The sequence below is a fragment of the Protopterus annectens genome, chromosome 2.part0 (genome assembly GCF_019279795.1).
Source record: "Protopterus annectens isolate FY-2018-M chromosome 2.part0, PAN1.0, whole genome shotgun sequence".
Taxonomy (NCBI): domain Eukaryota; kingdom Metazoa; phylum Chordata; order Ceratodontiformes; family Protopteridae; genus Protopterus; species Protopterus annectens.
Genome location: NC_056728.1, coordinates 1,275,642,285 through 1,275,667,838, shown reverse-complemented (window position 1 = coordinate 1,275,667,838; position 25,554 = coordinate 1,275,642,285). Strand labels below are relative to the sequence as shown.

Genomic DNA, 25,554 nt, shown 5'->3' with positions numbered 1-25,554 from the left:
AATGCAAGTTAAAAATGCCAGGAACTTGGCTTGTTCAGCACAGTGTTCTTTATTTTCCTGTCATAAGAACTGTAGTAAGCTGGATCTGCTCTGGGTGGAGTGTACTTTGTTAGCCTAATGCCGGTAATGCGATATCGCAATTGCGGTAACGGTTTTTTACATGCGTCTTTTCTTTTTTTCCCCCTTTACAATCATGCAATGTAGTTTTGCATGATTGTAAAGGGTAAACAATCTAGTTTTGCTTGATTGTAAAGGGGGGAAAAAGAAAAGAAACGAAACATGTAAAAAAACATTACCGCAATTGCGATATCGCATTACTGGCAGTAGGCTAACAAAGTACGAGCACAGTAGGGTTTTACGTGAAGAGAGATTACATTACTTTTAGGAGGAATGAAAATAAGTAAATAACACATTTGGAAATCCGATGTACAAGTCTTACGGAACATTATAACTGCAAAGCAAAAGCTTAGCTCTTACAGGGACCTAAAACAAGACTGTAATCTCTGGATATGCAGTTGTAGGCAGGACTGTTTATCACATAAGGAAAGTGGGTGTTACTTTAGCTGGTTTTAATTCAGAATTTTTAATACTGGCATCAGTCTGACTCATATGATAGGAACGCAAATCCAAAAGGCAGTTGACGATGGGACTTAAAGAGGCACAGTATATTTAAAAGAAAAATGGCACTGTGGGTGGGAATGTGAGTGACTTGAGTGGGTGGGATTGTAAGGACGCCATTACTGATGTCACAAACAGGTCGGTAATTTACTAAGTGGGTGGTGCTATTGCAGCTTCGGTCTGAAGGAGAAATGTGATTTGATTTTACAAACGAGATAGTGTCCCTTTAAATATTACTTCCCACAAGCCATAAATACGACATGTTATACATACACAAATAAAAGATGAATGATAATGGCTGGAAACTGATTGTGCCACTCCCCCAGTAATATTCTGACAACTATCCACAAACACTGGCAAAGACCATTGTTTTCCATTACTGTTCAAGCGTTGAGTAACTGAAGCTTACAAGGTGTGTGAGTGATGTGCTTCTGATCTTTGACACAGGCCAGCAATACAGGACACATGGAGGAAAAGTGCAGAGTATTAGTCTGTTGGTGTGCACTAGATGTACATGTTGCAGAAGATCAGCCTCCTGCACACTGCATTACTGGGAGACAAAGGGTAAGGCCCAAAAGTCTTCATCAGCCCCAGCCAACTCATTCTTGGTTTTGCCTTCATTTTTCAACCAGCCTTAGGTAATACAATTAAAGCTCTATCCTGGCTGGACAAGGTAACATTCCTTCACTAGGTGATACAAAATGAACTGTAGTCAGCAACTGAAGGTTCACAGTACTGGTCTCAGCCTGGACTTAAAAAAACTAAGGCTTCAGTGAGGAAATGTAAAGGCCTAAAAGACAATAAAACCTTCCTTACCGAGAAATTCAAGCAGAAAGTTTCCTCAAAATCATCACCAGTGTAATCTAGTAGCTGCTGAAGGCTCCTATAATTAAAGAGATGGAAAAAAATGTGTTAATATCCAAGACAGGGAAAAAAGCACCAAGTTCAGTTATAAAGACACACTTTTCTTACTTTTAGTTTAGTTTCTAAGAATGTTTCGGAGATTCACTAAAGGAACTTTCCATGTTGTTAGCAATAGTAAATGTGCTGTTGGTTGTTACCTATTTCTGTTGACCAGGATGGTCCCACTGGACAAAAAAAACTCTTTTCAGTGGGAACCTGGGGAGAAAAACTCCAAAAGTACAGATGTGTACACTTACCATAAATGTAGATGTTTGAGTGTATTCACTGTTGCAGTCATTACATTTGGGTAATCTGCTGGCAGGTTGCCCTCAGTAGGCCTGAATTCCAAAGTCTTGGGTCCTGCGTCAGTTGCTGTCTTCTCTTCCATGACATCATGTCGTCAAGGGTATAAAACATGCAGCCGATAGTTTTTCTTGCCCCCGATGTCAGGTGCCCCCAAAAAGGTAGCAAAACTATATATATATATATATATATATATACACACACATATATATATATATATATATACACACACATATATATATATATATATATATATATATATATACATACATACACACACACATGCAACAATATAAACTTTATCTTCATCTACAAGCAAATACACCACATAGGTTGTAGAAGATAGAGAAGGAAAGATAAACTTCAGAATGACAGGTGGACTGCAGGAGGGTAACCTGGACTGCAACAGTGAATACACTCGAACATCTACATTTATGGTAAGTGTACACAACTGTACTATGTTCATGTTTCACTGTTGCAGTCATTACATTTGGGTAGAATCCCAAAGCTATGGTTGGGAGGCTGGAGCTAAATAGCATTAGGTGCGGCTATAAGGCCCTGCAGCACTGCAGTGGCAAAGCCTGCCCTGGACTTAGAGTAGAGAGGCAAATGATAATGCTTTGTAAAGGTGTGATCAGAACTCCAAGTAGCAGCCTCTAGAATGTCTTTGGTTGGTACTCCTCTGAGAAAGGCTGCTGAAGTAGCTGCAGCTCTGGTGGAATGAGATCTAATGCCCTTGGGCACAGGTTTACCATGGTGTAAGTAGCAGAAACGGATGCAGTGGCTTATCCACTTTGAAATTGTCTGCTTTGAAATAGCCTTTCCTTCTGATCCTGCGGCATATGACACTAGTAATTGCTCAGTTTTTCTTAGAGCTTTTGTCCTGCTCAAATAGAATCTGAGCTGTCTGTGCACGTCCAAGGAATGCAGAATTCTCTTCCCCCTTGTTCTGCGGACTTGGATAAAAAGTTGGCAGATGAATTGTTTGGTTAAGAGCCACTCTGGAAACCACCTTAGGCATAAAAGTAGGATTTTTTCTCAGACACCCCCTGTCTGGGTAAAATGGGATAAAAGGCTCTACAGCCATGAGGGCCTGTAGCTCTGAAACTCTTCTTGCTGAAGTAATTACTAGTAGCAGAGCCATTTTCCATGATAAGAACTTTAGATCAGCGGTAGCAGCTGGTTCAAATGGAGGCAGGGTGAGCTTTTCAAACACATAATTGAGATCCCATGCAGGTAATGGTGACCTTCTAGGAGGCCTTAATTTTTTGGCTCCTCTAAGATACTGCTTTAGTAAAGAATGAGAAAAAATTGGTGGCTCTGTATTGTAATGAGCCAAAATGGCAGAGGCATGGATTTTGATGAGAAAGATAGGCCTTTGTCAAGCATCTCAGTTAAGTATTGTAATATTTGAGGAATATTTGGTTCTGCTTTATCAGTTCCTTGTGCTCGATTCCAAGCACAGAATCTCTTCCATTTGTCAGCATAAGATTTTCTAGTACTAGGCCTTCTGGCTTCCAAAATGACATCCATTACAGCTTTACTGAGAGGTGTTGTTTGTATGACCACATGATTAGCCATGCTGCCAGGTTCAGAGTCTGTAGTTGATTGTGCAGGATCTAATTGTTTTGCTGGGACAGTAGTTGTGGTCTTTGAGGCAAGGTCCAAGCTGGGTATTGAGCCAAGTTCCTTAGGATTGGGTACCAGTATTGGCGGGGCCAGTCCGGGGCAATTAATATCATCTTTGGCTTCTCTTGTCTGACTTTTAGGAGGACCGTGGGTAGAAGAGGCAGAGGAAGAAAGGCGTAAACCAATAGGTTTTTCCAACTGAAGGATAGGGCGTCTACTTTCCATGCTTGTCTGTGATAAGTCCTTGTGCAGAATCTTTTCAATTGATAATTTTGAGGAGAGGCAAATAGATCTATGTCTGGGCACCCCCTTTTCTCTGTTATCATGCTGAAGACCTGTGGATTTAGTTTCCACTCGTGAGGATCCATAAGGTTTTTGCTTAAATCGTCTGCAAGAGTCTTTTGTTTTCCTGGCAGGAATTGAGCATGAAGATGTATTTGGTAGGTCAAAGCTGTCTCCCACAGTGCCATGGCTAATCTGCAAAGGGGATATGAGTGTGTGCCCCCTTGCTTGTTTATATACCACATGACTGTGGTGTTGTCCGTCTTTATCAGTAGTTGTCCTGGATGAAGTAAGTCCTTGAAGGCTGTTAGGGCATTTTGAACAGCTAGCATCTTTCTGGCTGATATGTAGATGCATTTGTTTTGGTGTCCATAAGCCTTGAATGCATCTTCCTGCCATGTGGGCCCCCCTAGGCATAATCTGATGCATCTGCTGTTAAGGTTTGGCTGGCAGGGGGTAGAGTGAAGGGCAGTCCCATGTTTTGGTGACATGCCTTTGCCCACCATAGAAACTCCTGTTGCAGGCAGGGAATGAGAGGAATCATTGTTTCCAGACTGTGTGAATGTTGACTCCATAAACTTTTTAGGTACCACTGAAGTTTTCTCATATGCAGTCTTGCATATGGAATTAGTAGGATGCAGGATGCCATGAAGCCCAGAGCCTGCAGAATTTGCCTTGCAGAAGACTGGGTTTTTGTTGCCATCAGTTTGAAGTAAGCAGTCAGTTGCCTTTGCTTGTCTGGCGTGAGGTAAGCCATCTGGGCAGTTGTATCCAAGCTTGCACTCAGGAATGTTATCTTTTGAGAGGGTACCAGTTGTGATTTCTTTTTGTTTACTGTGTACCCTAGGCATGTTAAAAGCCTTTTCACAAATGCCACGTGCCGAAGAAGAGTGTCCTTGTTCTCTGCTTGAATGAGACAGGTGTCCAAGTAAGGATATATTTGTATACTTTTTTGTCTGCAAAATGCAGTTACTGGTGCCAGGCACTTTGTAAAGACCCTGGGCGCAGTAGATAAGCCAAAGGGCAGTTGCAGAGAATTGGTAATGCATTAAGCCAGCCTTGAATCCGAGGTATATTCTGCATGACTGTCTTATTGGGACATGCAGGTATGCCTCTTATGTCTAAAGTCACCAGCCAAGCATTCTTGCCCAGCATGGGCAAAAGCTGCTGCAAAGTCAGAATTTTGGAATGTCCAGGTATGTGTTCAAAATCGATAAATCCAGTACTGGCCGCCAGGCCTTGTCTTTTCTGGGTGCCAAGAACAGTCTTGAGCAAAAACCTTGTCCTTTTTCCTGTTCTGGTACTGTCTGAATGGCCCCCATATCCATGAGGGATGTAACCTGTTTGTGCCTCTGCCCATTGATTTTTTGGCAGATCTGGCCAAATATTTGCCACTGGCAGAGTGTGGAAGTGGGATCTGTATCCCTGTGATACGATGTTTAGAACCCACTTGTCCTGGGTTAATAACTGCCAATTTTGAGAAAAAAGTGCTAATTTCCCCCATGGGTGCTGCCAAAAGATAGGTGCTTGGTGTAGGCAGGAGGAAGTCATTGGGATTGCTTTCTGTAGGTTTGCGCTTTATCTCCTCCAGATTTGGAGGTGGAAGCGCCCCATTACTTTGACCTGTATGAATCTTGCACCTGGTATCTGGAACCCTTAGGATGCCTGGATTTGCCCCTTTGAGCTCTGTCTGACACAGGAAAGGACCAATTTTTTGTAGGCCAGTGTCTACTGAATCTTGGTGGCTGCACTTGTAAGAAGTCTTTGACAGTTTGCATAGACTTAGCTTTGTCTTCCATTCTCTTTAAAACCTCTTCTGCCTTAATACCAAACAGAGAATCATGCTGTAAAGGTGCATCTAGCAATTTAGCTTTAACATGATCAGGCAAATTTTGTTCCTTTAACCCGGCATGCCTCCTAATCACAGATCTAGTAACTGCAGCCCTGCAGGAGGCCTCTAAGGAATCAAAACCACACTGCAAAGTATGCTTTCCAACTTGTTCAGCTGCATGCAATAATTCCTGCAATTATTTATTTTCTGCACATTCTGAAATCATCATTTTTGGTTTCAGCAATCCCATAACATGTTGTTGGTACTTAAGCATATGAAATTGACAGTTTAAGGCCCTGATTGCCAAGGTTGCAGACGTATAAAGCTTTTTTCCCCATCTGTCTAGTGCCCTTGAATCTCTGTCAGAGGGGGTAGGATTTTTTGCTGTTGAGGCCTTAACTCCCTTTGGACCCTGTGAAATAGTTTCAGGATAAGCAGCAGGGTTTCTAAATAAAACTTTATGGAGTCAGGGACCCTGTAATATCTGTCGGGCTTACTGGGAGCTGGAGGTAAGGAGTCAGGGGTCAAACTTGACTCCGAAAACACATCATCCACAATGCCTAAAACAGGGGGAATGGCTAAAGGCTTGTGCTGAGGGAGAAGGAAATCCCTGAGCCTCTTTTTTGATTCTGAGAAGTCTTGACTCTCCCAATGAAAATGCTCCCTCAAAGTATGCAAGGTTTCTCCAAATGAATAATCCCGCAGGAGGAGATGCAGATGGAATAGACTCCTCAGCATCAGAATCCTCATACGGAGGTATAGATAATTCCTGATCAGAAGAGGAATCAGAAGAAATGGAAACCTGATCTGAAGATTCATAATCAGTGTCTTGCCTAGGCCTCTTATCTGGAGGGGGTTGGGTACCCCTGATCAAGGTAATAAGGTCTTCAGCCATTTTGATCATCTGTTTTTTAGGCAGAGAGGCCTGTGCACGTGGTTCATGCATCATTTTTTTAGTTTTAGAAGTTGCTTTTGTCTTTGGTTTTTGCAGCTGTCATCGGTTTGATATACAAATGTTGAGGTCTGAATACACCCTCAGAAGTGCCTGCTCAGCGACTCCAGACCCATCCGAGGGAGATACATCCGGTCCAATACCTTAAGTATCTTGCAGCATGCCGGACTCCACATGCGTGTCGGTAGAGGCCTGCGACTCGAAGGTAGCAGGTATCAGGGGCTGCGAAAGCACTTGAGTAGTGGTGACTGGCTTAGGAGGAGCTTCGTCGTCGGTTTTGGATCTTGACTGCCTTTCTTTGTCCTTTTCCTTGTGTTTTTTATGTACTCCGGTAGTCTGATTGCTATCAGAAAACATTTCTGGGTAGTTAAATCTCTTTCCAAAATACTTTGATGCAAAAATATATCGACGCTTAATAGCGCGTTGGTTAAATCTAGCACAAAACCGACAGCCAGGGACGTTGTGATCAGGGCCTAGGCAAAGAATACAGTATAAATGTAAATCCTTATGAGGTATTTGCTTCCCACAAGTAATACAATTATTAACTTTTTCTGACATCGGTAAAAAGCAAGAAAAAAGTTTCCCCAATGGGGTACTTAGCTTTAGTGAAGACTTCGGTTCTGAAACTCAAACTCGAATATTTCAATAGTCGGCCGACCGTCACTTGCAAAATGCTTCTGCTTCAGGCATCGTGCATCAAGAAAGACTAAAGAAAATGGCGTATGCTGCATGTTTTATACCCCTGATGACCTGACATCATGGAAGAGAAGACAGCAACCGACGCAGGACCCAAGACTTTGGAATTCAGGCTGACTGAGGGCAACCTGCCAGCAGATTACCCAAATGTAATGACTGCAACAGTGAAACACGAAGATCATCAATGAGAACAAATATACATATAGTAGTGTTCTAATAGATAAAGTTGCATGGGAAACATTACAATTAAAACAGACAACATACAGTTGGTCTAATATGTAGAGTTCTAATGAAACACTACATTAAGAATAGAAAAAGCAGCATACAATAATGGTTTAATACATTGTTTATTTAACATTTGTTAACCAGGAAAGTCTGACTTGGAATGAAGCCAATTTTTAGCGGAGGCCCGGAGAGAAACACTCCGGATGCATGTCTTTATAATGTGGGAGGAAACTGGAGCAGCCGGAGGAAACCCACACGAATGCAGGAAGGACATGCAGACTCCGCACAGAAGGCACCACAGCCGAGAATCGAACTGGAGAACCACCTGCTATGAGGCGACAATGCTACAGCTGCACCACTGCGTTGTCCTAATTGAATTTTTAGGATAACTAATATAAATATCTTCAACTGCTGTATTCAGTGGTGGTGGGGGGAGATCTCTCAAATGTCCAGAATTTTGCCTCATTTTTGGACTGTGCTTCAAAATGAGAAGTTATGTACCTACCATAACGTTCCATGTTAGTTGTCTTCTCTCACCTTCTTTCTAGCTGGATGGGTTCGGAGCCGATCCTCGGCTCTGACTCGGCCACTTACTAAAGCTCGAGAGCTAATTTTACCGGCTCGAGGCAACCCTATATCCCATGATGCAAGGCGATAACTACCCAGATCTCGTTTGGTAGCTAAGGAAAAATTATGCAATATATTCCTCCAACTGGAGGAGGAGGAGGAAGGGGGAAATAATCCCTCGAAAAAGACCAATCTGATCTAGTGACACTAGTAAGCTAATTAGCTGGAAAAATTGGATCAGGACTCTTCAAGGAAGAGGAACAATCTTCTCGGTCTGACCAGGCTAGGGGATGGTGGGCGGGATGCAAGAAAGAAGGCGAGAGAAGACAACTAACATGGAACGTTATGGTAGGTACATAACTTCTCAATGTTAAGTTGTCAATCTCGCCTTCATTCTTGCTGGATGGGACCGCGTCCCTAGCACCTTTATCCTGGGTGGCTCAATGGAACAGACTCTTGAGAATGGTGGAACCAAAATTTGCTCTGTTTCTGGAGGCCAAGTCCAATTTGTAATGCGAAACAAAGGTATGAGGAGAGGCCCATGTGGCTGCTGCACAAATAGTGTCTATTGGAAGTCTAGCCTGAAAAGCTGTAGATGTAGCTAGTGCTCTAGTTGAATGGGCTTTTGGCCTAGAAGTCAACTCTTTACCTCTGAGTTGATAAATGCATGTAATCACAGAAGACAGCCACCTAGATAGGGTTACCTTGGATACCAGAAGGCCTTTCCTGTTCTCTGCATAGGATAAAAACAGTTGATCAGATTTCCTAATTTGTTTGGTTCTGTCCAAATAATATTGGAGTTGGCGGTGAACATCGAGATAATGTAGTTTTTGCTCCGCTCTATTAGAATAATTTGGGAAAAAAACTGGAAGATCAATAGATTGATTTAAGTTCGTCTGCAATGCCACTTTGGGTAAGTAAGACGGATTAGTCCTTAGAGAAACTCTGTCTTTGTGGAAGATTAAGTAGGGAGGACGAATGCAGAGGGCATGAAGCTCAGATACTCTCCTGGCAGAAGTAATGGCGACTAGGAAGAGTGTCTTCCAAGAAAGAAATTTCAATGAACAGGTAGCCGCAGGTTCAAAGGGGGGAAGAATCAAGGATGTTAAGATTAAATTTAGATCCCACTGTGGTGGGGGGTCTCTAATCGGAGGCTTAAGTAAAAATACACCTCTAAGGAATGCCTTGCAAAGTTTATGGGACATGATGTTGTGGTCAGACAAGCCGATATGAAAATTTGAAATGGCTGCCAACTGAACTTTTACTGTGGAGGAAGAAGATCCTGAGTGAAATATTTCAGCGAGGAAGTCCAAGACCGAATGAATCGGAGCAGTAAAGGGATCTATGTTCCTAGCTTTTGCCCAGAAGGAGAAACGTTGCCATTTACTAGTGTAAATCCTTCTGGTGGAAGATTTAAGGGAAGCTACTATGATATCCCGGACGGGATTAGAAATCATAGGAAGCCTGGCTAGGGACGGAAGTGGAGCAACCAAGCAGTGAGGTTGAGAGAAGGTATGGATTGGTGCAGCTGCCCCGACTGGTGGGTCAGAAGATCTGGAACCGGGTCCAGATGCCATGGCTGTACCAAAAGATAATGATGCAGGAACGGAAACCATATCTGTTGAGGCCAATAAGGGGCAATGAGAATCATCTTGGCTCTCAAGGCAGTTGCTTTCTGAATTACTTGTGGTATTAGAGGAAAGGGAGGAAAGGCATAGAGAAGTCCCCGGGGCCAATCTTGGATTAGAGCATCTCTGGGGGGATGGCCTGGAAGGGGGAAGAGGGAGAAAAAGTCGGGGCATTTGCTGTTTTGAGGCGTAGCAAAAAGATCGCAGCAAGGAAGGCCCCACTTCTGAAAAATCTCTTCCATCACAGATTGTTTGAGAGACCACTCGTGAGGCATGAAAATAGCTCTGCTCAACCTGTCCGCTATGATGTTGGACTTCCCGGGGATATGCGTTGCTATCAGAAACTGCTGAGAAGAGATTGCCCACTGCCAAAGTCTGAGTGCCTCTCAACACAGGGGATAGGACTTGGTTCCGCCCTGCTTGTTGATATACCACACTACAGACATATTGTCCGTTTGGACTGCAATAGTCCCCAGGGGAAGAGAGTCATGGAGGGCTTGCAACGTTAAAAGCACTGCTCTCATCTCCAGGACATTTATATGCAGGTGGCATTCGAAAGGTTGCCAAGTGCCATGGACCATCCTGCCCTGATAATGCCCCCCCCACCCGATCAGGGAGGCGTCCGATGTAACCGTGGCGACCGGGGCAGGAGGAAAAAGGGTCTGCCCTGATGGACTTGAGGGGACAATATCCACCAGGTCAGATGCCTTTTGCAAATTGGAGTTATGATCCTGTGATGCATGGGAAGTCACTGAAAGGACCATTGGGCGAACAGCATCCACTGTAGGAGACGCATATAAAAGCGGGCAAGGGGAAGAAGTGTTATGGCGGCCGCCATAAGACCCAATACTTTCAGGGCAAACCTGGCCTGAATTTTGTCGCTCTGGAGAAGCACATGGATGTGGTTTTGAATATCCAAGATCCTTTGATCTGTTAACTTTGCTGAAAGTTGTACGGTGTCCAAATTGGCGCCTATAAAGGTAATAGATTGACAAGGCAACAAGGCAGATTTTTCGAAATTTATAGAGATCCCTAGCCCTCTGCAAATGTGAATGGTGTAATCGCTGGCTTGGAGAAGTTGATGCCTGGTGGTGGCAGTGAGGAGCCAGTCGTCTAGATATGGAAACACCTGGAATCCTTGACGTCTCAGGTGAGCCATAACCGCTGCCATACATTTGGTGATCACTCTGAGGGCTGTAGTGAGTCCAAATGGCAGGGCTCTGAATTGGGAGTGACTGGCCCCCAGCTGAAAACGGAGAAACCTTCTGGAGCACCTGTGAATTTTGATGTGATAGTACGCATCCTGAAGGTCCACCGAGCACATCCAATTGTCCTTGCCCAGAAAGGGTAGAATGGACTGAAGCGTGACCATCCGGAATCTTGTTCTCTTTACAAACTTGTTTAGTTTGCTGAGATCTAATATTGGTCTCCAGTCCCCTGTCTTTTTTGGTACTAAAAAGAACCTTGAGTAGATTCCGGATCCTATTTGGTCTGCTGGGACGGGCTGGATGGCTCTTTTTGCTAGCAGTTTTGATATCTCTGGTACTGCTAGTTCCCTTAGACCGGGTGGAACGTCTGGAAGGGTTCCCTTTTGCTGAATTGGGGTTTGGATAAAGGGAATTTTGTAACCCTCGGATATGATCGACTGTACCCATTTGTCTTGAGTAAGGGAAAGCCAGGCTTTTGGGTACAGCGATAATCTTCCCCCGACTGCCTCCGAAGGTGGACAATCAGGCAATATCTCAGGGATGCTGGAAGGGTTTGTCAGAGAGAGGCTCCCCTGCTACCCTGATTCTGCGGACCCCCTCTGCCCCTAGGGCGGCATCTGTTGTTGTTACCCCCTCTGCCTCTGGGGGTAAACTGACCTCGTGCGTCAGGCGTGACTCCTTGAGATTTGCGGAACCACATTTTCCCTCCCTTCTGACCATTTGGGTAAGGTCTTGAAGGGGTGGAGAAATGGACTCCTACGGCAGAAAGAGTCTTGCCATCTTGTTCGCATCTAGTCAAGGTGTCTTTCACTTGAGGTCCGAACAAGGTCGAACCATCAAAAGGAGAGTTTGTGAAGGACGCCTTGAAGGGGTCTGCAAAATTACAAAGCCGCATCCAGGAGTGACGCCTTAAAGCCACTCCTGTGCCTGCGGCCCTACTCGCTCCATCGGCTGCATATGAAATGAGCCGCATGGAGGAGTTAACAATAGAGTTTAGGATTCCTAGCTGTGAGTTAATTTTATCCTGGGACCCAGCAGCTGACGGATCCTGTAAAACTTCTCCCAACTCTTTAAGAACATCTCTTTGAAGGCGGGTGAAGTGACACAAGTAGTTCAGCGACCGCATGGCAAAGGTCGCTGAAGAAAATATCCGCTTGCCGTTCCTATCCATAGTCCTGGAATCCTTGTTAGGAGGATGGACAGGTACTGAAGGATCAGCTAGTTCCTTCTTGGTGGCTGCAGCCACCACCATGGCATCAACCGGGACACCTTTTGTCAAAAATTGCCTATCAGGTGGGGCCGTGATGAATTTAGAAGGCCTCCAGGAGTGGGTTCTACCGAATCCGGGGCCATCCACGCCTTCCGAGCCACCACGTCCATAAGAGGGTTGAAAGGCGGAGACACCCAGGAGGTGGAGGGTTGAGAACCGAACGCCTCCAGGTATACCGACTCGTCCTCGGAAGGATTAAGGGAAGGCCAGTTCCCCCTCTGCTTAAGGAGTTCAAGGATGTCTGAGAAAGAGACATCCTCAGAGGGGGACCTTGGGGATCCCTCCGACTCATCCAAGTCGGTATCGGATGTAATAGACTCGGGGGAGTCCAGATGTTTCCTCTTACATGTCCTCTTATGCGGAGGCTCACCTGACGGGTCAGGAGAAGCCTCGGAAGAGGAAGATATTCCCAGTGGGAAAACCTGAGGCGTTGGATCTCTGGGTCCAGGAGCAAGAGAGTGGGAAGAGACGTCAGCAGGCACTGTAGTGGGAGGAGCTGATGGAACTGACCATTGACTACGCCCTGGGGCTAGTACACTCCTCATCACCTCGAAGGCTCCCCCATCAGAGAGGCCAGAAGGCTCCCGCTCCAAAGAGATAGGAACCCCAGGCCGCACCGACAGGGACGGCTCCGAGGCTGATGTCGGGGCTGAGCTCACCAGCGCCGAAGCTCCGAGAGGGAGAACAGGGTCAGACAAGGGTCCGATGCCACTCGCCCCCTCGGAGCCGACGAGAGAGACCAGACGCCCGGATCCCTCCAATGAAGGCATCAAGGAGGAGATCGGAGCAGAGGACGATGGAGCCGAAGGGGGAGGTACCGGCTCCGAAGCCACAACAGTCACGGAGCATTTGGGCCAATGCCTGAGACTTTAATAGCCTACTCACCACTCTCTCAAGGTCGTGGTCAGAAAGCCTGGATGACTGAGAAGACCGGCTCCGATGGCTCCGCTCTGAGAGCAGGGGTGATCTCGGAGCCGAATGGATAGACTCCAATGAAGGGGATCTTGATCTCTTTCTGGAGGTGGGTGGAGCCGAAGGAGCCGATGATACGTCGGCTCCAGTCGGAGCAGACAGTGAGTGCATAGATTTAGCGGTATCGGCGCCGGGTGGAGCCGATACTGTACGCTACGACACAGAAGGATCGGCTCTGGCCAGAGCCGATCTCGTCACAGAAGGCGAACCAGTAGCCGATGGCTTGGGACTTGGAGCCGAAGGCTTTGCTGGTTTCGAGGGCTTCCCTGGAGCAGACTTAGTCAGGGAGCTCTCAGGCTTTAATAAGCCCCTTAGTATTAGTTTATTTCTGCACTCCTGCAGGACTCTTGGGCTGAAGGCGTGGCAGACAGAACAAGAGTCCTGCAGGTGCAGAGGTCCCAGGCAGTAAACACAAGAAGTGTGACCGTCTGTCAGAGACATTTTCTGACAGCACGAGTCACACTTCTTGATGCCTGAGACCTTTGTGTCCTTCGACATAACGGTGTCGAGGGAGCACCAAGTACTAAAAACACACTCACACACAAAAAACACCCAATCCAAATAAAAAATAAAACAGGGATACAAACACACCCAAACACCACACAGAATCCCCGACAAAAAATTAGGAAAGGGGGAGGCTTAAGGCCTAACTTAGGGGAAGGGATAAATAACTGTGGATAAGGGGAACCACTAACGGGAGATAGGGTTAAAAATCTAACTGTTAACAGATAAGACAATTACCCGTAGTGGACTAAAACGAAAGGGAGTGACAAAGTCTGAAAAATTGAAAACTTACCAGGAGCCGGTAAAAATGCACCTCGCAAGCGAAAGCGGCAAATGAGATCTGGGTAGTTATCGCCTTGCATCATGGGATATAGGGTTGCCTCGAGCCGGTAAAATTAGCTCTCGAGCTTTAGTAAGTGGCCGAGTCGGAGTCGAGGATCGGCTCCGAACCCATCCAGCAAGAATGAAGGCGAGATTGACAACTTAACATTTTGTGGTTTTCTGACAAATCATTGAAGACCCAAGTCCTTAAATAATGACAAACATTTTAGTTTCAGACATTATATTCTTTTGAAAATGCACGCTAATATAAAACTGCAATTCTATCAATTTTCTAAGTTTGTAAGAGCAATATTACAAATCTGTCCTGATTTTGGGCCATCGTCCGCCACCATGTTTGGCACCAGATTTCTTGCACTGACAAGTCGAGATGTATGAGGAGAAATAAGAAGGAAAAGAGGCAACTTAGGCAAAATAAGCGAAATGGAGAGATTTATGGAGAAATGGAGGTGAGAAAATATAGCTGTGCAAGCAGCTTGTGTTTGTGCTTAAGGTGTCTATAGGCCAGGTGTCTTATAGACATGGTTGTGGCTTAAAGGTTTCTCATTATCTTGGTGAGATACAAGTACAGGAGTCAGTCAAGGTGGTATTCTAATCTGACTGTTTTAGTAGAAGTGATGACTTATTCCAAAGTTTCTTGACATAACTGGAATACAGAGCATCTTCTGGAGCATTGTTTTTCTTTGTGGTGGCCGGAAGAAGTTTAACTGTAGTGCAGCACTCTGGATGATAAATACTGCTGAAGGATTATTTTTAGGGAGGAGCGATTACTGGAGTTGTAAGGGCCATGACTAGCTGAGTGTAGACTAAGTGTTGCTGTAGGTCTAATCATTGTAGTTATTTTAGGGCGAGACACTGGTTAGTACAGACTTTTGCTACTTCAGTGCAGCATGCCTCCAACTTTGCTTTCTGTACAGTTTATAAATATGGCTGATGTAGAGAGCAGTGTGGGAAGGAGGAGGTAGGACTGGGCAATGGTTTTCCTTATTTTATCAATTAGGTACGAGTTTGATAGAAAAGTCCCACTTTTGTATGCCTTTTTTTTTGATGACTTGCAGTATGTGCTGACCAAATTTTGGATTTTTTATCTATAGTCACGCATGGTAGTTTTGTGCAGTTTACCTTTTCTATGGTGGTGTGATGGGGTCTATATTAAATGCTCGAAGAGGCGTTTCATTGAACGCTTCATCAACATGTAATCAGAGACCTTGCAACCACACCCTCCAACGTGGGGGGCTGTGGCCCCCAACTAAATATACCAACTCTGAGATCTCACTACAGTGGGGTAAAGGGCAATGTCACAGCTCAGGCCAAGCAATTTGTCTCCCCTGGGGGGGGGGGGGGGGATCGTTGAACTGAGCCTTTGCTATTTTCAGATTTCGGTCTATAGGTCTCGGCGAAACGGCATTTGCTGTAATGCTATTTCGCTGATCTAATATAGACCTGGTGTGATGCACTATTAAAAGTGTGTTTCAAGGCACAGAACTATTTGGTTGTGAACATTAGTTTGTTTTTCTTTAGTTTTATGAGCAGGCATGAATTGGTTAGACAAGATCTGAGAGATGAAAGGGATGCTGAGGTGATTGATTGGAGTTCTGTATGATTTGTTGCAGTGCACAGAAGGGTGGAATCATCGACATTTATTTATTTATTTCAGTTTGATTACCGGGGAAGTCCACTGGGCCAAGAAGTGCCCATTTTCACTGGAGGCCCGGGGAGAAAAGCTCCAAGAACAGTATAATACAATATAGGTTACAGTATGAAAAGCTCCAAAAATAGTATAATACAATATAGGTTACAGAATGCAAATAAAGGATACAAAGTAAAAATCCATGCAATATAGTTTGTAAAAACAAGTAGGGTTAATACATTTGAGAGTTGCAGAGAACTTGATGGCAGATTTGTTTTTTTTTTTTGAATCAATATTTATATGCTTACAGTCGCTTAAAGTCAGTTAGTTGTAGGTATTTTGAGAAATTAGAATAAGTATGAGAGTATAGTGGAGTAGGAGTACTTAGTTAGGAGTCCCTATGGAATTTAAGTGGGGTGAAAGCAGGAGCATTTCCATTTGGAGGATAGGTGAAGAAAAAGTTGAGTTTTGAAGGATTCAGTGTTTGGTATAGTCCTAAGTGAAGTAGGCAGAGAGTTCCATTTTTTACCTAGTGAGAAGGAGAGTAAAAGCTGGCCAGCTGGTCGTTTCGGTTTACTAATGGAGATTCGGTTTTGGTTTTCTGATCTCAATGATCTGTTAGGGATGTATAGAGGAAGGATGTCCTTTAAGGCTGGGCATTTATTAGGTGAGAATATTTGTTTGTGAGCGGTAGTTAGTTGTAGATAGTCTAGGTGATTAGGGAGTTCTAACCAGTTCAGAGAACGAAGGCTGTGGCAGTGGTGTGTTGATGTTTTGGATTTGGTGGCAAATTTAGAGATCTTATTATAGCAAGCTTCGAGCTTAGAGGTGTTGGTAGCAGACAAGTTGGTTAGGAGAGGGGCTCCATATAGAAGGGAAGGTAGGAGGAAGGATGTTGCCAGGGTATGCCTAGTGGAGTTTGAAAGGAAGTGATTGTTCCTATATAGCATACCTAGCTTTTGGTGGGTTTTCTTAATGTTGATGTTGTATGTGAAGATCAAATTTGAGGTGTTCGTCTATGGTGATGCCAAGGAGTTTTGCAGAGGGGACCACTTCAATGGCAGTGTTAGTTTGGCTGAGAACATTGAAAGTGTTTTTGTCCAGAGAGGAAACTTTGGAGGGGAGAAAAATTAGTATTTTGGATTTATTGGAGTTGAGAGAAAGGTGGTTTTGGTGCATCCAGTTCTCTGTGGTGGTAAAGGCTAATTGGGTTTTGGTCTGGAGTTCAGGAAGGTTTTGGGCAGAGCAGACCAAGGTAGAGTCATCTGCATATTGGATGACTGTGGTGTCAGGAATAAAGGTGTGAAGGTTGCTTATGAAGATGTTGAAAAGCATGAGTCCAAGGATGGATTCCTGAGGAACGCCAGTAGATGTAGGCAAAAAGGAAGAGAATGAGTTCTTCAATTTGACTGCTTGAGATCTGTCAGATAGGTAACTGGAGAACCAGGAAAGAGTGTTTGGGGAGAGTTTGAGATTAGCCAGATGATGAAGAAGGTGTGTGTGGGAGATGGTGTCAAAAGCTTTTGAAAGGTCTAGCAGTACCTGTGGATACAATGAGTCCAGAGTCTCGAGCTTTGATTGATAGTTTCGAAGGATAGTAGTGCAGTTATGGTACTGTGGCCGGGACGGAAGCCATGCTGTGTGGGTGTAAGGAGGTGATTTTGAATGAGATAGGGTAAGAATTGGTGGTGGGCGCATTTTTCTAGAATTTTAGATATTGGAGAGAGTAGGGCGATAGGACGGAAGTTAGAAATAGAAGTGTTTTTGCCTCCTTTGTGAAGAGGTAGGATGTAGGCTGAACGCCAAAGTTTGGGTACATATGACTCAGTTAAGGATCTATTAATCAGAATACTAATTGGAAGAGCGATACCTTCAGCTGCATGTTTGAGGAAGGAAGGGGGAATGTTGTCAGGGGCGTTAGAACCTGGCTTTAGCTTGGAGAGAAGCTTTTTTATAAAAGATGTGGATACAGGTTTGAGATGGAAATCGGGGGGATTATTGTTTGGGTTGTTGGGTGGAGAGGAAAGGGAGTTAGATGGGTTATTAGGAAATGTTATGGTTAGTTTAGCTATGGATTCAATGAAGAAGGTATTGAAGAGGGAGCTAAGTTCATTGTCGGATAGATTAGGATTGGGGCAGGGGTTGTTTTGAGATCCGGGATGAAGAAGGGAATTGACTGATTTCCAAAATTGTTTAGGGTTTTTATTGTTAATGGACTGAAGTTTAATATAGTAGTTTTTTTGTCTTTGGTAATGAGTTTCTTTACTTGGTTGTGGAGTTGGGTGTATAGAAGTAAGGTAGAGGATAGTTTATTTTTCTGGTAGAGCTTCCAGGACCTGTCTCTGTGACGCATGATTTGTTTAGTTTCTTTGGTCAACCATGGTGCAGAGTTAGTTTTGATTCGCTTATTTCTTAGAGGGGCTAGGGAGTTGAGAGTATTTAGGAAGATGGAATTGAAATGTTCAACAGCATTGTCAAGTGGGAGGATATTTAGAGGTTGCCAGTTGATTTGTTTGAAGATGTTAGAGAAAATTAAGGGGTTAAAGTTATTGAGGTTACGAGTTTGAATGTAGAGGTGTTGGTGTTGGGTGGAGCTGTTTGATCGATGGATGAAGGCAGGGAGATGGTCACTGAAGGTGTCAGGGATAGTGCCACAGAGTGATTTTGTTTGGATGGGAGACTAGAATCCAGTCTAAGATGGACCCTGGGGGGTGGTTTTTGTTAGGGCGAGTAGTTGAGGAGATTACTTGGGTGAAGTTTAGAAGGCTAATGGAAAGTGAGGGTGATGGTGAGTTGATTTGACATCCTGCAAAATGGCAGCTTGTTTAGTAGTAGAGTGCGCTTTAAATAGCAGGGGGCCAGGAAATGAGCCTGGGGGACACCTATATGAAATAGAGGGAACATTTTACAACATGTTGTCAATTGCTAAGAAAGGACAGAGCAAGTTGAGAGAGCCATAGGGAAGAGAGTTCAGTTGTCAGTTTAGGATTGGGGCAGTGTCAAATGCTTTGGATAACTCAAGATGGACAAGACCAAGCAGCCTGCACTTTTATGATGAATGATTATGTTGGCGAAATGCCGAAGGGCAGTTGTGCTATAACTTGAATGACAGTTGTATTAGGTCTGCAATAAGAGGATGTTAGCAGGGAGGTACTTCAGGAGGTGTGTGAATACATTTCCCTAGGATTTTTGATAAGGGAGACAGTACTGCAATAGGGCTGTACTTAAGAGAATTCTGACGATCATCCACCGTTGTGAAAGGATGTGACAAAGTGTTTTCCAGAGGGCTGGGACATAGCTCTCTGTAATGGAATGGATAATAGGTATGGAAAATGGGAAGGCCGGTGGGTCTGCTGCCATTTTAATGTATTCATCTGGAAGGTTATCTATAGCTAGAATTGTGGGTTTAAGACTTTGGAGATGCTTTCTGATTGTGGGGGTAGGGCCATGTTTTAAAGAGGATGATGTGAAGCCATTTATCTGAGTAATGGGTAGAGGAGAGATTAATTTTGACAAGACAGAGAAAAATGTTTGGATGAAGCATCTGTTGAACCAGGTGACAATGTTGCTGGTGCTGGTGTGGCTGTTATGATCAGGGTGGAGAAATGTTTCCAGAGATGCCCACAACAGCTTTGAGTTATGTTGGTGTTTTTCCTGGAGGCTAGCATATAAGGTACTGCCTTCTTTAGTATGGATTTGGAACAGTTTGAGAAGTCTGAAGGTTTGCAATTTGCTTTGAGATTTGTTTTGTGTGCATTCTTTCCAAGCTCCGCCTCGGATGAACGCAAGCTGTTTGGTTTCTTTTGTTAACCAAGGTGCTGTGTTAGATTTTATTCTTTTTGTTCTGATTGGTGCTAGTACACTTACAAACATTTTGTTAAATTCTGAGATAGCTTCTTCTAAAAGCATTTTTAGAATAGCCAAGTTACACAGCTGAAGACTGGAAATAAAAGTTTGCACATGGAATTTGCTGAGGGTGCCTGCCTGCTTATTTTGTGGTTGTCTGTGGATATTGTTTTTCTGCCTTGTGGTAAATGTAGTAAGATGGTTACCGATAGTAATTTGGTTTCTTTGAAGAAGAGGTGATAATGGACGGCGCAGTGGTACAGCAGTAGCGTTGCCACCTCACAGCAAGAGGTTCTCTGGTTCGAACCTTGGCTGGAGTGCCTTCTGTGTGGAGTCTGCATGTCCTCCCAGTGTTTGTATGGGTTTCCTCTGGATGCTCTGGTTTCCTCTCACATTTCAAAGACAAGCGTCTGGAGCATTTCTCCTCATGCCACTACTGAAAATTGGCTTTGTTCCAATTCGGACTTTCCCAGTAAACAAATGTTAAATAAAATAAAATAATTCAGTTCAGTGTAAATTCTCTACTGGCATTTTTGTTGAGCCTAGTTGGGGCACTGATAAGCAGAGTGAAACTGTATAGATTCATTGTGTAGGTGGGGTTTCCCCAATAGGATTGCTTCATGGTTCACGCTTGGTGGATATCCGGCATAGGGTTACTTTGGCAGTGTCACTATTGTTACCAAGGGTTACATATAGGGCTATTATGCGAATGCTTTTTTTTTTTACTTCTTTAGCTGAAAAGATGAGTATTTCTGCATTGTTAAACTGGAGAATGGTTGGGGATTCATTTCAAGGGTATTTCTATGAAAATGGCTGCCTCTGTAGCCTCTATTTTTCTTCTATCCTTTCCTACAACATTGTAAGCCTAGTAGAAGAATTCTTAACTGAAACACTACCATACATTACAGACAAGAAAAGGTTAAAACAATGCAGGGAAAGATGTGCAGCAGGTAAGGGTGATAAAGGATAGTGAGAGAAACATACTCACAAGTGTGTTGAGCAGATGGAAAGAGTACTTTAAGAGGCTGATGAATGAAGAGAAAGAGAGAGAGAGAAGGTTGGATGATGTTGGGATAGTGAATCAGGAAGTGAAACAGATTAGCAAGGAGGAAGTATGGACAGCTATGAAGAGGATGAAGAATGGAAAGGCTGTTGGTCCAGATGACATACCAGTGAAGCATGTAGGTGCTTAGGAGAAATGGCAGTGGAGTTTTTAACCAGATTGTTTAATGAAATCTTGGAAAGTCAGAGGATGCCTGTGGAGTGGAGAAAAAGAGTTTTGGTACCTATTTTTTAAAATAAGGGTGATGTGCAGAGCTGTAGTAACGACAGAGGGATAAAACTGATCAGTCACAGCTTGAAGTTATGGGAAAGAGTTGTAGAAGCTAGGTTAAGAAGGGAGGTGATGATTAGTGATCAGCAGCATGGTTTCATGCTGGGAAGGAGCACTACAGATGCGATGTTTGCTCTGAGAGTGTTGATGGGGAAATACAGAGAAGGTCAAAAGGAGTTGCATTGTGTCTTTGTGGACTTGGAGAAAGCATATGATAGGGTGCCTAGAGAGGAGTTGTGGTATTGTATGAAGAAGTCAGGAGTGGCAGAGAAGTATGTAAGAGTGGTACAGGATATGTACGAGGGTAGTGCGACAGTGGTGGTCTGCAGTAGGAGTGACAAATGCGTTTAAGGTGGAGGTGGGATTACATCAAGGATCAGCTCTGAGCCCTTTCTTATTTGCAATGATGATGGACAAGTTGACAGACGAGATCAGACAGGAGGCCCCATGGACTATGATGTTTGCAGGTGATATTGTGATCTGTAGTGAGAGTAGGGACCAGGTTGAGGAGACCCTGGAGAGGTGGAGATATGCTCTAGAGAGGAGAGGAATGAAGGTCAGCAGGACTAAGACAGAATATATGTGTGTGAATGGGAGGGAGGACAGAGGAATGGTGAGGATGCAGGGAGTAGAGTTGGTAAAGGTGGATGAGTTTAAATACTTGGGATCAACAGTTCAGAGTAATGGTGAGTGTGGAAGAGAGGTGAAGAAGAGAGTACAGGCAGGGTGGAATGGGTGGAGAAGAGTGTCAGGAGTGATTTGTGACAGACGGGTACCAGTAAGAATGAAAGGAAAGGTCTACAAGAGAGTAGTGAGACCAGCTATGTTGTATGGGTTGGAGACGGTGGCATTGACAAAAAGGCAGGAGTCACAGCTGGAAGTGGCAGAGTTAAAGATGTTAAGATTTGCACTGTGTGTGACAAGGATGGACAGGATTATCAGTATATTAGAGGGTCAGCTCAGGTTGGACGGTTTGGAGACAAAGTCAGAGAGGCAAGATTGCGATGGTTTGGACATGTGCTGAAGAGGGATGCTGGGTATATTGGGAAAAGGATACCAAGGATGGAGCTGCCAGGTAGGAGGAAAAGAGGAAGGCCTAAGATAAGGTTTATGGATGTGGTTGGTGTGACACAGCAATATGCAGAGGACAGGAAGAAATGGAAACAGAGGATCTGCTGTGGCGACCCCTAATGGTAACAGCTGAAGAAGAAGAAGACATGAAAATCAAGCAAGTGTCCTGAAAGTTGGAAAAAAAACAGTAAAGTATAGATTAAAATTAAATATAAAGATGAAACAAAAAAACACCTACATAGAAAAAGCGGAAGAGCAACAAAACTAAAAAATATGCTCTAAAGTATCCAAAAGGCAGCAAACCCACCAAATATGGAAATGTTAAGCACTTTTCTTCATTTTAAACAAGAACTTCATCAGAACAAATTAGCCACTTAACTTTCTTATATACACTCAGTGTTAAATGATGTAAACCCCAGCTGACATAATGAGTCTAATTTCAACATATAACCACATTAGTTTAAATATTAGCCCCATATTAAAAAGGTAGTACATTTTAAATAAATTAAAATGTTTTACTTTTAACAGACAATTAACATTAATACCACTATTCAATCCTGGTGGTTTATCAGCTGCCAAAGTAATTTGCCACCTCAGTTCTTTACACTGAAGTACATTATTATACTGGTCAATAAAGACTGACTGATCAACTGCATTATGAATAACAATTTTTTTTTTTTTAAATCTGAACAAACAGATGAGTGTTTAGCCAAGGCATCAGCATAACCTTTATTTTTAATAGCTGCGATATGCTTGCAATTTCTCGGAGAGTTTTCTAGTGGTTTTACCCACACAGAAGCTTTTACAGCTGCAGCAGGTTGCTAAATAAAACAATGCCTACAGATTTGCAGTTAAATGACTTTCTAAAGTAATAGTCCTGTTTAAATGCTTCAAAACACTGTTCACTGAATTAATATACCTACAATGTTTACAACTGAAGCATGGATAGGTACCAAAGGGACCCAATAAAAGTTGGCCAAAGAAAACTCACCGCCATTCTAAAAATGCCTTTAAATTCATCTGTTTTGTAAACAAACTTTGGGTTATACCAAACTATGTTTGCCAAATCATTATTTCCCAAAATGATTTTCCAATTATTCATTAGATTTTTTTTAATTTCAGTAGAATCTTTACTAATAGGCACCAGAAAGGCTCAACAACTCCTATAACTTTCACCACAATCAAAATTTGACACCAATTTATCCTTTTTAGTAAAGTCACTAAGAATAGGGGAAACGTTTGTAATACTGTTATTTTTTACCTTTTCTTTCTACTTTCTGGACACTTGAGCATATTTTTAGTTTTAAATATGAAACAGACTACAGAGATACCAAATGTGCAAATCAATGATTTTATATCTACATGGCAGGATGTAATGAGGCACTGAAACATATTAAAAGCTTAACCTGGTTTACAAGACTTCAGACATGCCCAGAATTCTCAGGTGTAATCCAGACTGCTGCTAACTACAGACTTGAAAACTCTCTCCAATGCGTGCATAAGAGAGGCTACGGATAGACTGTTATCCGGTCAAATAAAGCATATACCTGGGAATGAGGACTTTGCTTTTGTCTTTTTTTGCTAAGGTACAAAGCGTACTGAATTACTGGAAGTCTCATCTCTGACTCTGACAGTCTTGGAACTAGACAGCCAGTGTTAGACATGAACAGGTGGAAAGCTTTTCTTCCCAAAGAAATTTCAGTTCACACAATCAATCTTTTCCATATCTATTCTATCAGCTGGCTACATCCTCTAGGGACCTGGATTCACAGCTGTAGCTATTGTTAAGATAACTTATCGTTAGCATATGAAGCAGTTTTGCACAGGTAAAAGCTGTGCTTTAATAAGTGAGCTTTCATTCTGAAGCCCCGAGTAGTTTTAGTTGCTTTTATCATTCTCTGCTATCTATTAAGCAAATGTCCTCCCACAATCAATAAGCCCATTCATTCTCCTAAGGATGAGAGTGGATCACTGAAGGCCATCATACAGACAGTTATCAGGATTATTTCTTATTCTGGACCTTACTTCTCCCCCTCCAGTGGCTGCTGTGTACGCTTGTAGACACAAGGGCCTGCTACAGTTTTCCCTGTGGGTGTTTACATTCCAGCTCAAGCCCCATAAAAGCCATTATGTGAACTTGCAGGCAAGACATGCCCTGACCCATACACTGCATGCACTCATGTCCCTCTTTCCAGCATGTACCAGCACTGCTGTAAGCCAGGCCACCTCTGCACTACCCCCAAGATGGGCAAAAGCCTGTGCAAGCTGCCCACGCCCACCCTCCCCCTGCTTGGCTCTCCCACAGTTTGTCTAGGTTGTAGTCAAGATTTCATCCTCCTATATCACAGACCCAGGAGTCCTGTATCCTTGCATCTAAATGTCAGATTTCCCAGTTGCAAACCATGTGCTATTGTGTGTGTGTACTGACAGGCAGATGGACACATGTATGTTAATCTAGCGTCTGTCTTCAGGAGTTACAGGAAAACCTATGTGCTCTTTGCCGTTTCAGAAGCAAATAGTATATCAGCATGTTCAGATCAGGGCAAACAGTAATGCACTGTAGCACACAAAGAACATTCAAATCGCGGTGTCTGCCATTGTGTGAGAAATCTAGTTTATGATAAATTATTCTAACACAATTCATAAAAAGGGGTCAGTGAAGGGGAGAGATTTCTCAATATATACCTCAAAGTCAACCAAGTGTAGACCTCCAGGGGATTTGCTGTGACTCACTGAAAAAAGGCAGTGAAAACGGTTTCAATTAATGCAATCATGAATGCTCTGTTTAGTTCAAAACTACTTTTAGTGATGCCACTTTCAATCAACTGAACTAATATTGAGGGCTTTACTTTGTGGGTCCCATGGTTAGGCTTTTTCCACTATACCAACCATCATTAATCACTTTTATTTGAATGTTCCTGCAAATAAGCTCCCATGATGACTCATACTGTGACATCACAAAAATATACAAGAACAAGTGTGTGTTCCTTTTCCCTCTTGGTTTTTCCTGATGTCAGTATTTCCCAGCTCAAAAATGCTGTTAAGACTACACCTCACATTTATTTACTTATTTTTAATTCTTTCAAATGTTTAGGGTTTCTCATGACAGTAATGGACCCGAATTCCTAAGTCAGGGTAGTGGACGGCACAGTGGTGCATGGACGGTGCAGTGGTAGCATTGTCGCCTCACAGCAAGAGGTTCTCCAGTTTGATTCTCAGCTGGAGTGCCTACTGTGCAGAGTCTGCATGTCCTCCCTGCATTCGTGTGTTTTTTCTCCAGGTACTCCAGTTTCCTCCCACATTACAAAGACCCACATCTGGAGTGTTTTTCTCTGGGCCTCCGCTGAAAATTAGCTTCATTCCAAGTCGGACCTTCCCAGGAAACAAATGTTATACAAATAAATAAAATGAAAGTTCATGAAATTAGTATTGCTTTAGTCTTCCAAAAGTGCTCTTCTTAGCACCCACCATATGCCCAGAACTACTTTTTTCTGCAGTTCATAGGTTCACAGGTGTGTACTAGGCTAATGGCCCTTGGGCCTTTACAAGCCTAGCCCACAGAAGTGCCCTGGCATCGTGCCATCCGACATTAGTTCCCCGGGGTGAACTTTCTATTTCCCATCCACTCATCAATATTTCTCTTGAAGAGGGTCAGTGAGGTGCTCTGCTTGACATGTATGGGAAGTCTATTCCAGAGCATGAGCAGTCTCTGGGTTATGAACCTGTCCCTTCAGCATGTTTTGTTGA

The 25,554-nt window shown here is 43.5% G+C and overlaps 1 protein-coding gene across 1 annotated transcript in view; it reads right to left on the bottom strand.

Moving 5' to 3' along the window:
• Nucleotides 1-25,554, bottom strand: part of HERC3 (HECT and RLD domain containing E3 ubiquitin protein ligase 3) — a 1,624,372-nt gene that overhangs the window by 396,143 nt on the left and 1,202,675 nt on the right. The window contains exon 21 of the mRNA XM_044060395.1: nucleotides 1,435-1,501. Within this exon, the coding sequence (XP_043916330.1) occupies nucleotides 1,435-1,501 (67 nt within the window). The remainder of the gene's footprint in view (nucleotides 1-1,434; nucleotides 1,502-25,554) is intronic.